Here is a 13,551-nt window from a genome sequence, read left to right on the forward strand (position 1 = left end):
CGGTACAATTTTATATGTATAGTATATGTATTAAAATTATATTGATTATTCATTTTTATATACGAAGAGTGTGAATAAACGAGATAACGTTGACATGGAATTATTGAAGCTGAAAACCGGGAGAGAACTTGTTTTCAATCAACGAGCAAATAAGTGCATATTTATATTTCTTCTTGAAAATATCATTTTATTATTAATTAGCAAACAATTTTTGTTAATTTAGTTATGCGTAGTCGAATTGCGTGTAATCCAATGGAAATGTAAATAGGCGGAAAGCACTTATCCGATATGTCCGTGTATATCGATTTATATATATCAATCGGTCTGATTACACTGACTTGAGAAATGCAGGAATATCTACTTTTGCGCTTGTTTACTTGACCTCTAATAGCATCCATCCTACGCGTAAAATTGGATCGCAAAAATTCTTAATTACTCCGTTCGAAAAATCCGCATCCGTGTCGATCATCGCCGTAAAACCAGCTCGGATGCCACGATCTCATTAAGTCAAAAATATCCATGATGCGAAAGAGATCCATCGTTATAAATAACCGATCGCAAAGGTCTCGCTTTTGCCGCAAAACCGGAGATAATTAATCGATACGCGAGTGATTAATTAAAGTCCTATCTTTCCAAAAAGAAGAACAGTAACGTTATCTTCCAAATTCTTTTCATTCGCGCGTTCTGCATCGATCAATCGTACCTTCGACATACAATTCGTTTCAGAGAGCTAATAAATTAAAGTGCGCCATGTGCATGGAAGGGGGAAAGAAGGGGACTAATCTGTATTTAACGTTGAACGTGCAAACTCCTAGGCATCATTTATATGTATCATAGTTTCTGTGTCGACGTAGATTCGATTCGAGAGATTGGAGAGCGTTAGATCAGAACCCAACGATAGCGCCAAGTGACATTAGAATGCGGGACCCTTTTCCATCGTCGCGTCACGCGCTCGAGCGACGGCCGTCGCTGAGTTTCCGCGCCTTTCTGTGCAGCTTCTAGCCTGCCTACGAGGAAGGTAAGGTAGGCGCGCGTCTCTCTAAGGCGATCTCGCTTTCTTCGAGCGAACTCGCGCGAATGTTAATTGTGCGCTATTATTGGCAACGACCGGTCGCGTGGAATTCCGTTTCTTCGAAGATCGGTTCTCGTTTCGAGAGAGATAAATCTCGTCTATCTTCGTGGGGCAAGTTACTTACGTAAACGTGCGATAAATGGAAAATACAGCATCGAATCTACGTTTACAAGATACATCTATGCGACGATAAATCTGCATTTTAAGCGGGGCCAAAAGAAACTCCTCCGCGGTTACGTTTTCTAAATTATTCGATGCGCATCGAACAGAGTGAGTTTCAACAGTTTGATCGCATCAGCGCGATTTGTAGCGATTGATAAAGTGGCTTACCTGGGACGCCGACGGATACGAGTATCCGAATTGCGCGTACGCTGACATGGTCTGGAGTTTACGCGCGTCGACGTGCAGCTCTCTCTCCTTTTCTCTCCCCAAATGTACGCGGAACGGGGCACAATCCCGCACCTGCACGCACTGCACTCTCTCTTTCTCTCTCTCTCTCTCTCTCTTTCGCCCTCTATCGCTCTATCTCTTTCTCTCTCTCTCTCTTTCTCTCTCTTTCTCTCTTCTTCACTGTGTCTCTATACGTCGCGCGACAATGTCTTTAAACGGAAAAACGGAGTCGGAGCACGACGGCATCGAGAAGATCTGGCATCAGGCTGCGCCAAAGTCCTGGTCGGCCGTGACCGACCTCATGACGCACGTTTTTCTCCAGCAATCACACGATTCATCAATGAGACGTCATCGCGCACTTCAATTCCGAGTTCCTGCTTGACGTTGGCGAGAGATCAGCGACGAGCCGCGATAGCGTAGAATCTTCCTCTTGTCGCGACGACACGGAACGGCTCGCGGTTCCTGACGCGGCACGTCATGAAAACAGCTGGCACGGGACGCGACACTGGGACGCGATATCGAGACGACGACACCGGGAGAGATGCGGGACGGACATTCGGATAGACGGACATTCGTTTCGCGCGAGCAAAGCGTCGGCGGGCGCGCTCAGGATATATAGAGTACAAGTTCTCGTTCGTTCGTTCGGTCCGTCCCCTGCTCTCACAGGGCACTCCAGTCTGCGACTGACTCGGCAGCACTCACACCACTTCAGCGAGCTCCTCCGGTTCCGTGCTCTCTCTGTCGCGGCTCCCCCTCTGGCGAGGAAAACCGAAAGCATCGGGTATCCCCACCGAGAATCATGGGTGGCGACTGGAATGGAACGGAGCAATCGCGGGATTGTTCGCTGGTCCAAGGGCGGGATCCATGGGTTGCCTGGCCGTCCACGATTGGTCGCGAAAGTTATTTTTTGAACGTATCCATCGACGTCGCGACGCCTTTCATCCCCTCCCGTCGCGCCACTCACCCCGAGTGGAAGTATCGTCGAACGATCGGCGTCGCGACGCCCTGCCTCGTCGCGGGATGCTGCACGATCGCGGCTGAACAAGGAGAAACGAGTATGTTTACGCGGCTCTACTCTTGTCAACTCGACGTCGAGGGACTTGAATAAATCCGCGTTTCTCCGTCTCTCCCACTTCCTCTCGTCCCCGCTCGCGCGCGAGGAGGAGGCGGATCTCTTCCGGCCGATATATCGCGTCCAGGCCCGTGAGATCGTAAAATATAGGGCGATTGTCAAATGTCAGCGCGACAAAGTCCTCTTTCAAAGCGCGCAAATTCGTATCTTAGCAGGAGCCAATTTTCGACACGCGTTGAAAGTTGCGTTTGAAAAAAAAAAGTGTACCGATATAAACATAATTTTAAATACATTTTTCCAAATTCCTAGTAGCAAGTTGTACATTACAAATAATACATCTCCGAAATACGTTACAAATTAAAATTTTCATCATATATCGCGCTTTCGAGAAAGAGTTTACCATAGAGAGGATATCGATAGACAAAGCGGGGTCGCGGTCACCCAGTACAGTATCGTATGTTTCTGGCGCCGGTGCATAAGCCAAACATTTGTTCTGGCCTATTGTTCTCCCATTGAAAATTTCACGAGCGATGGACGCCGAGAAGATTAGCCGGTGGGATTTACCCCGTACCGTGCAACTTGAATAATTTCACGGGTTATTAGGTCGTACCAATGGGCCGAAACCATTAAACGCGCATGAAATACTTATCCGCTAAATTAGCGCAAGAGATTGCTATATACGCTTGTATGCAAGAATTTTCATCGCCCAGAAACACGATAAGTGGTCGCGTTTCATTCTGCAATAAAAACCGGATATAGTTTATCGAATTTCATTAAATTGCACACATATTAAGTAGTATTATTGATTTAAAAGTCAGAAAGAAATATTTTATCGATAATACATTGATAAATTCTAAACAAGCTAATTTATAACAAAGAAAACGAATCTGAGGTCCACTTCCTTGAAGATAAGGATGGTGAAAAAGGACAAGAACGGATAAAAATGGTAAACTGTCAGGAGACAACGAGAAGATACTAGTTGCGACGCAATAAGATCCACCGCTACTAATAGGATTAACTGACAGGTTGACGAGGTACTCAAGACGAGATAAACATCCCTCCGAGAATCTTGTACCTGCACCCCGGGTACCTTGAGGAAACGAGCCCCACCCGATGATTTATTGTTCTGCGTAAACCTGGTGATTTGCCGATTATGTTCGTGAACGAATATAATACCAAAGTTTTAAAAAAAACTTGTCCCAAAACCGCAGCTTTTGTCAAGGAGCCTCATTCTTGCCACGACTCTTTCCAAAGAGTCACGTGCAACATTCAGACAAAATTTGTATTTAATCCTGCGTTCCTCTCGGATAATCATCCCTCAATAGAAAACATTATACTCTCACTGCACGAAAGAGATTTTTCTCAAAGAGATTTTTCGAATGTATAATAATAATAAAATGTTGGAATTTTTGGAAGTAAAAGATAGCGCATACAAGAAATTTTTTCTTTTGGATAATATTGAAAGTTTTGTTCGTTTAAAACAAAAAAGTATTTACAAATTTTTAATTTGTAAATATGACTATTATCTAAAGAACTACAACAAAAAATTGTATAAAAAAAAATATAACAAAATATAACAATACTTTAAAGAATTAGTTTTTCACATTTTTATATTTTTCATACTTTTCAATAATTGTAAAAAAGATAAATGTTTATAAATCTTTTGTTCGTAATTTGTAAAACAATATAAATTAACAATATAAATTACAACAATATAAATTTTGTTGCAATTTGTAAACAATAAAAACAATGCATTGCAAAATTTCAGTCCAATTGATTAATTTATTTTCAAGAAATTTTATAGTTTCGAAATAAACGAGTTAAAAGTTTTGCATCAACATTACAATAGATACAGAAAAAAAGAAAAGATAATAAATTATTTTCGCAAACATTGTTCAATAATGTTGGGAATACTTGTTTTTAATTTCGAAAAAGTAGACAAAAGATAAAGAAAAAGAGATTTTTTTTTCTTTTGTCGAAAAATCGGAAATTCCCCGGAGGATGGCTTTTCATGCAAAAGTCAAATATTATATTTCTCAGGTAATTCTTTTGACATAATATAAATAAAATAATAAATATAATAATAGGCGAAATATAATGGTTTAAAAATAATATAATAAAACCTTTGTTAAATGTTAAAAAAACAATTTACAGTCCGCATTAATAAAAATAGAAAAAACTGACTTATATTGAAATTGAAGATTTAGAATACAACACTTTTCGTGCTTTTTATAGCCAAGAGAAACTTTAAAAACTTGTAATACAGGTACATTTTTATATTAAAAATATTTTAAATATTTTAACTAAAAATATTTTAAAAATATTTTAAATAATTTAACAGCGAGAAAATATTTTTTGTTCGCAATACGCAACAATATTGTTTGACAAACATGGAATAATTAAACTAGAAGAATTACGCGACGGATGCGGAGATGACAAAATGAAATGTGGCGGCAGGTGGTACGCAGTGTGAAAATATCACTCGGATGTTGAACGTCCATTTGTTTCGTTGTTGGACGTAACATTTATGATTACGGGAAAACGAAACACGCGGGGCGCTCGTGGTTCGTCAGTTTTTATCGTTACCCTGTTATATTATCGCGTACGATTCACAGATAAAAGGAATGATATCACCGCGGAAACAGAGGGTCATCTTCCTTCCACATTTTATAGCGCGTAATTATTTTAGTCGTAGCCGGATTTTTGTTTTGCGATGCAATTTTCGATTCTTAGATTGGTTTTTTATTTAAAATAATGGAAAGAAGGCTCCTTCATATGTGACATCGACACCTATAAAACTCAGAGAAATATTCGATTTCTATGCCGACATGATTCTCGCCCCTAACTGGACAGGACCGTTGTAAATTTCAACTGAAATATCCGCGTCCAAGTTGCGTCGAGTCATTTGCTGTTTACAGCCGTCAAGTTTTTCAAATGTGATAAAGTCAAGATTTCTAACAGAAGAAGAAGGAACTGTCGGGTTCTATCTTGCTGGTCGGTGTGTGTTCATTACTTGTTCGCGGGTCGAGTAAAAGTTAAACGACCATGTCACGCTCGAGCTGGCGATAAGGATGCTTAATAAGGTACCAAACTGTCCACCTTTCTTCCTATTTCCTCGCTCTCGTTTCACTGTTCATTCTTACGACTCATACAAGTATTTTTTTCAAATTTCTCACTTCTTTCACATTCCTCGAAAGCTTCGAGAATAAATCATGCAAGACCGAGAGAAGCTGATTCCTTTTCGTTAGACAGACTCTTTTTTTCTTTTAATACGGACTTCTTTCTCTGAGAGAGAGAATTCACTCATCTTATTACATTATACTATTGTAATGCTTCTACTAGCTTTTATGACTGCTTTACGAGATTTTCTACTGCTCTTTCCAAAAGCAATCGCGGTGGAATCATAAAAGCGGGCTTCTATTCGAATGGCGCGATTCACACCGCGGAATAAGACAAAAGATTGTTACGCGGGTTTCTGAGGCGAACACGCTGAAGTGGAGAGGCTAATAAGAGGAGATCCAGACTGCCCTGGCGCCTTCGGGGTACCTTCGAGGGGCACTGCAGTTTTATTGGTCGGAACGTTCTTGTAACTCGTCCGTTTTCCTCCTCTATACTTCTGCGTCGACTTCGTCTTCCTCTTCGGCATGGCCGACCAGTGTGTTGCCGTAAAAAAGCCGGTCCCTCCTCCCAGCCCCCTTGTCTGTCCTTCTTTGCGTTCTCTCCCTTTTCCCTACCTCCGTAGAACGACGAACGAACGAACGACCAACGAAATGTCAACCGTAAACCTCGCGAGGCAACACTAATTAACCCGACCGAAATAAACTGCAGCGCTCCTCTCGCTCGCTCGACGACCCTCTTCTTTCTTCGTTCACGCGGACAGATTCTACAGTCTCCTCGGTGGAGTCTCGAGAAAAATTTCGGAGCAATCTTAAAACTCCGAATCGTTCAAATCATTATAAAAAATTACATCCAGGGAAAATTAGTCGGAACGAAAAATTTAGACTTTTTAGAAACTTTGTATACATTTACTTCAGCTCAATATTAAACTATATATATATATATATATATATATATATATATATATATATATATAAAACAAGATTTTATCAGAAATGAGATATCTCATTTTTTACATACATTTAAATAATTATGTATATATATATATATATATATATATATATATATACATAATTATTTAAATGTATGTAAAAAATGAGATATCTCATTTCTGATAAAATCTCGTTTTTTTTTTCGCGGGTGACGAAATAATAGTTGATGGATTGCATCTCTCGTGCAGGTTTGAATCGTTCGAATCGATGGAAACATCATGTAGCCGAAAAAAAGGAAAGATTTTGATCAGTCACCGCCGGATTTTATCGGCGTCCATATATATCGTTCCGATGTGCGATCGTCCGGAGAAATAAATCGGGGAGTTTTTTTTTGGCATAAGAGTAGGAAACATTGCTTTCAATGCGGGTGGTAGTACGAAGGGGCAAATCCGGATGGCTCCCTTGTACGCTCTCGTTCTCTCGCACTCTCGCCTCGAAACAGTCGAATCCACGGGGTTTCCCCTATACCGCCCGCTGCCAGGCATTTCCATTTTATCCCCGCGCACGAAAGAGGGAGTCCACCCCCTCGTACGCGGGGACACCTAAGCCACAGAGTTGCGATTTTATTTTTCACAAAAGATCATCGACGCGCAGACTCTCGCGCGTATACGAATACTTTAGATCAGCGAATGTAATAAAAAGTCGTACTGAATAATAAAAAAATACTTTAACAATGTAATTATTCGATATTATTAGCGAAGAAGTATAATTAGTTTAAATGTAGAATAAAAAATTGCTGATGTAATTAATAAATGATATCTTAAATGAAACAAATTTTGCACTATGTATAATAATATATAAATATATATATTTGATATAAAAATATCAAATATATATATATATATATCAATTATATAATTATATAAGAATAAAGCCCGGAAAGAGCCTGGCACAACACGACAATAGGGATATGAACGAATAATTGCCATAAAAGTGATCGTTCGTATTGGATTGAACGCAGAATATCGTGGAGACGCTGTCAGGCTTTATCGAGCCTAATTGTCGAACGGTTTTCATTAACCCTTTCGTTGCAACGAAGTCTAATGCAGATCGCGCGTGATAGACGGCACATGTTTAGCCGCTATAAATGGCGAAACTTTTTGCTGTCGCACATCGCGCAAAGGGTTAAAAACATGGTTCTCTTGGCGCGGATGTACGCGCGCGTATTCATCGTCCATCGTTCTTTCGCGTCCTCTTCTCCCTTTTGTGCAACCCGGTCACTATTTATTGTCTCTTGGCTATGCGTTTTCGAACGCTGTAAAACGTGCGTGCCGTTCGATACATCGAATAATCGCGAAAAGAGCTCAATAGAGGCTCGATTATAGAAAGAGCGTGAGCGAAAAGAGGAAAAAAGAGGGATAAAGCCGTCCGGGAAAAGAGACAGCTGGCAATATTGCACAAAAATACTGACAAAGCACGTATATTAGACGCTATCGCGATACCGCAATTGCGATGCCATTATACGGCTATTATCCATTGTTTATGAGGAACGGAAACGTATCACGTCAGCGATAAGCATCGCGATGCATATTTTCCGGAGTCTTTGCCACATCGGCTGCACGACAGATTTCGCGATACACGAACAGAACGCAGAGTAATACGACAATAAAACAGTTAAAACAAAGGACGCGACACGATGCGAAAATTTTCCTTCAATATTTGATCATTCTTTATTCTGGAACATAATGCTGAAATCTTACTTGCTGGATTCTGTCTTCGCAAGGAAGCAAATAAGACAGAGGGAACTCTGATAGTAAAAGACACTCCGGAGTCTCTCCATAATCTGCGCTTTTAATGGTTGCATCAAAAAGTTACGCCTAAAGTTAATACTTTTATCTTTATGAACATTGCATGAGTTGATGCAAGCTCATATTTAGAGGAAAAGAACACATTTCTCAAGTAACGTATCAATTCAAGCGTAACAGTTCCAGCAACACGTAATAATCAACCTCGTATGTCGCGTATCTTACACGTCTTCGTCTTCCTTTTCTCACTCGCAATCAAGGGCAAAGCGCACAAGATCGCATGAACAGCACTTACCGTGATGTTACGTGCTCATGGAAAATGAATAGATAATTATAATGCATCCATAATGTAGAGAAACAAGGCCGTACACTTTGGCGTCCAATCGTGTTTGCTTCTCGAAAGGAGGAAAGAGAGAAAGACAGCGCGACCAGAGTTCCTAGCGAACCTTTTTACCCCAAAGAGAGACGGAGAGCGAAAGAGAGAGGAGAAAAAAAAAGACTCGAATCATACCGCGCCCATTGAAATTCATTTAAAGCCGTTTTTTTCTTTGTTCCTTCCCTCTAACGCCTCCAACTCGTTCGTTTATGTACTTCGCGTTCATCGACATACAAGATATTCGAGGCACGATCGTCAATCTGTACATTCAAGAAGAATCCGGTCGCGTCTACACGCGCAGTTTGTAATTGCGTTTTATTGTGCGTTGCGTCGATTAAAATTAGAGAGCGATTAGAAGTTTCTTACGGAAAAAACAGTAATCATAACGATATCTCTCGGTCTAGCTGTGGCGGAAAAATTACGCTATGCGTGCACGGCATGCGTAACTGATTTGAAAGGTAACAATTTCAAAGAGCGTATGTGTAGCGGATAATGCAAAGGAGAGCATAAAGCATCACGGAATTGCGAATGGCGGAAAAATGGATTTCTTTATGTTTCTCATTAATATATATTTATAGAATGTCTGTTTAATCTTGGAAAAATTTCTTTGAGAAATTGAAATTTCCTTGAGAAACTGATATTATTTTTATTCAAAATTCCATGTAAAATTAGAAAATTTTTTAATGTAATTTTTCGAAATATGTTTCTTTATTGCATGCGCTTTCTAATATTTTCTATTTATACAAGATCAAGAAGAATGAAGAGCCACTTAAGTTCCAAATGTTAGATTTGAAAGAAATTGAATGGCTTTCACAAGATAAACATTTTCAGCATTTTTTGTTTGCATTTTTATTTTTTTATCATTAAGAATTATAATAAAGGTTGTATTTTGCTAAAATATTAAATATATGCAGAATATATATATATATATATATATATATACATACACTTGTATATATATATATACACATATAAGAAAAAAAAATTTCGACTCGGATATTTTGACCGATCAACGCTTCTTACTATATAAGAACAAATTTATTAGAGAATTTTGAAAAAAAAAATTTTAATAAATTCCACGAGAGAAAGAGAAAATTCTCTAATTTTTTAAGATAAAAAGAAATGTTTAGAAACTACAAATTTTTTTAAGAATTAAACATATAATAACTTGCTTTAACAATCCTTGTTGCCGAATAATCGCGTGTATGAACTCTTCGAAGTAATTATCCATCTTGATAATTCATCTTTTTATTAATTGCCTCGAGTGTTGCTACAATAATTATAGTCTTCACAATCATCATTATATATCTTTCACGCTCACAGCCGTTGCGTCGCCGTCGCCATTTTACACACATATAAAGTTGTCGATAGAAATGCGTAAGACAAACAATCGATAAAATCTAAAATCGATTCTGCAAAGAAAATTGCGAGGAAACATCTCCATGACACCTCGTTACAATCATTTTGGCGCAAATCATACATTCCTGAGGCAATTCCCTCCGTATAATCGCTCCGATCGCTTTCCTCGGGAGGAGTGCAGGTCAGGGTGCAACGATTTTCCATAAAGCGGATTGCACGGCTCCGGTAGCCTCGCGTGCGCGCGATTCCACCGTCCCGCGATTGTATGCAACAAAGTCGCGCGGGTCGAGCGGCGGCGAAGGAGGATAATGATCGGCGGAAGTGTTCGTGCTAAAATATGCAGATCCGGCTAAAATTACCGGAGAAGTACCACCTAGAGCCGACTCTCTCGCCGCCGAAGGAGGCGAGACTAGTGGTGTGCATCGTGTGCTCGGCTCGGTTCGGCTCAGCACGCCCGCTCGAGCGTAGGCGATGGTGATGGTGATTACTATACCGACGTGCCTTCGTTCATTCCCGAGGATAGGCGCGGCGCGAACGAAGGAAGTGGCCCTATGGCGTAAATCCGTCCGTAAGATCCGTGCGTGAGAAACCGTGCTCTTGATAGATTGTTTCTCGCACTTTGCAAATTCTCGCACTTTTTTCTCAATTTCGAATTAATAGTGATATCTCTTTTGGCAAAGGAAACCCGAGGAATAAGAGTTTTAAAATTATGCTCTCGTTGGATTAAATTATAATATGAAAATACATTTAAAATATTATACATATAATCATATATTATTTCAGCGATAAAAATAAAAATAATTGCATTTATTATAAGCTACGCAGAATGTGCATATGCACGAATGAATATCAGTTGCGGTTTATATATTATGTAGAAAATTAGTATATATAATCGATTACGATCTAATTAAAGACAGCCTCATTATATTCTAGTCAGTACGGTAAGAAACGTTAATTCGAACGGTAGAAACGTTCGAGAAGGAACGTCGCCAACGTCTTACGTATGCATAGTAGCTTGTTACAGGAACCAATTAACTTCTTTACAAGAAACGACCATTACCTCAGAATGCGTTAAAATGACCAGTGAGAGCAAGAGGAAATCGCAATGTCAACGGTAAAACCGACAATTGCTTAACAAGCGTCGCAGCGATTTCCCAACTGACTTCAACAGCGATTGTGATAGTCAGAAGAGGTCCGTGAAAGAAATTGAGAAATCCATTATGATTCGCCATCGATTAAAAATATTGTACAAATTTATTTTTAAGCGAACAGCATAAGTATCTTCAATAAATATCTTTAATATTCTTCACTCAGACATCATGATTATCGATAATATAATGATTTAAAAAATTTTGATGTTCTAAGCAAATTAAATTTGACAAAAATTTTGATAGTCTATTTCATAGACTATATTCTTTTAAATAGAATCGTTGTGTTATCATCGAATAGCAGTGAATAATCGTGAATAATATCGGTTAAATATATATTGCAAATAATACTTTAAATCAGTAAAATTTCATTGAAAGAATAAATTATCGATAATGACTGCTTCAATTAATGATATTTCAAAATTCGTCTCACATATTATATAATGTGTTATACAAATAAATTTTTATATTTTATTACACAAAAATATCTAAATTGCTGACCAAAAATTTGTTCAATTTTTACGAGTTTATCATCACTTAGGAATAAAGAAATGCAATATGTATATAATTTTGAATTTGAATATAATTATATGTGTTTTATTTTAGACGTATGACTTCTCTCAAAAATAACAATTCGAAATAAATAGAAAAACCTGTGAAAGCTTCATTTTGAAAATATAATATGTATTATTGATTTTTTAATCTTAATAATCAGTGGAACCTAAGACGGAGCAAAAAGTATAAGTGTTTTTACTCAAGAGCAGTGAAATATTCACTAATTCAGTGAAATCTTGTTTTAGCAATAGCTTTGATCAGTGGTATTTCCCTGAATTCATTTTAAAAGAGTAGGAACAAAACACAATATAAACTGACAATTGAAACCGACTGAGAAAAGAAAGTAAAGAGAGTACATATTGTTTATCCGAATACGCATATCGTTTATCGCAATATTTTTTAATGAAAACTGAATTTCTTAATCGACACTTAAACTCATATCCTTTCGTTCCGTTGTGCCCTATATAACTTATATCAAGATCCAATTATATACGAGCTCCTAAAGGGTAACTAACTCCGGCTGTTGCACAGCCGGCAATAGTCGGTTGATGAGAGAGAGAAAGAGAAAGAGAAATTTACCTAACGAATCTGATAAAGGAAACGTAACAATTTATCGCAGCATAGTGATCGCGGATCGTATAAATAATAACACACTCGCGCAAACATGAGAAGAAACCGTCTCGCAACTTTATGTATGTTATAAACCATGTGTAACGCGGGCAACAAGATAGTATAAGACCACCTACTTTAACCTGTTAACAAATATCCAGGCGGGCGATTAACATGCCTTTATGATCATTCATTCATGCCAAAGCAGTTTGCTCCAGATACATGCGAGTCATTACGAAAAATCAAGAAAAAGGGAATTTCTCATAAAAATTGTCGTTACATTTGAGAAGTTTCTTAACATTTAACTCGAACGTAAAGATAAGTGTGTTCTAAGGACCTAAAAGAGTGCTTATTAAGTCTTTAATTTATTATCGCGATATCAAACGTAATCAAATGATGCGTAAAGTCATTTCTTTGTTATCATTATGAGAAGTGAAAATTGCATGTTAATTCTTGAAAAGGTAGATGTGATTTGTTGATTGCCGAATGTAAATAAGGATGAAATGATTCACTGTGTTATACTATGTCTTCTGTATCGCTAGCTGGAAAACGCCCATTAATATTAAACTGAAATCGCAATCTTGTCAAGTGTAAGATATTTAATATGCCGCAAGCATCAAATTGTAAAATTGAGACTACATTACGAGTGGCGTGCACGATCAGTTATTGCAGGATAATGGTTGGAAATCGTCCCGCCTAAATAGGCCTCTGGCCGTTCCGGTCGACGAGATGCGCGGCATGATGGATCGCCGCAGACGCTTTTATCAGCCATTTAAGCGCGATCGTGCCTCGATTGCCGAACACGGGTCGGCATTCACGATTTCGCAAGGCGCGCGAATATTGTTTGTCAATGAGATATCCTCAAGTTCCCAGAGAATACAATCCGTCCAATAATCATCTGTCACCGACGCCTCGTCAGGACACGCCTCGCGCGTGATCGAAATCACGACGACTTTTATATTATACATACGTGTGAATGCAAAGAATCGTCATTATGCATATCGCAATAATACGAAAAGGGAGATAATTATGCGTTTCTAAAAACGCAATCTCTCAAAGAAAGGAAAAAAGAATTGTGAGAATTCTGATGCGTTAATAATTTAATTATATAAAAAT

General features: G+C 38.6%; 1 protein-coding gene across 2 annotated transcripts in view; it reads right to left on the reverse strand.

The window, feature by feature from the left end:
- The window catches only part of LOC105252722 (homeobox protein araucan), a 70,782-nt gene that overhangs the window by 42,419 nt on the left and 14,812 nt on the right, over window positions 1–13,551 (reverse strand). Inside the window, exon 1 of one of the 2 annotated variants that reach the window (XM_011260252.3) lies at window positions 1,403–2,158. The exons of the other annotated variant lie outside the window; for it this stretch is intronic. Coding sequence (XP_011258554.1) covers window positions 1,403–1,450 — 48 coding nt within the window. The 5' untranslated portion in view covers window positions 1,451–2,158. Of the gene's footprint in view, window positions 1–1,402; window positions 2,159–13,551 lie in introns of those variants that run through there. 2 annotated transcript variants of the gene reach the window in all.

Source organism: Camponotus floridanus, unplaced genomic scaffold (genome assembly GCF_003227725.1).
Source record: "Camponotus floridanus strain SB8 unplaced genomic scaffold, Cflo_v7.5 scaffold20, whole genome shotgun sequence".
NCBI lineage: Eukaryota > Metazoa > Arthropoda > Insecta > Hymenoptera > Formicidae > Camponotus > Camponotus floridanus.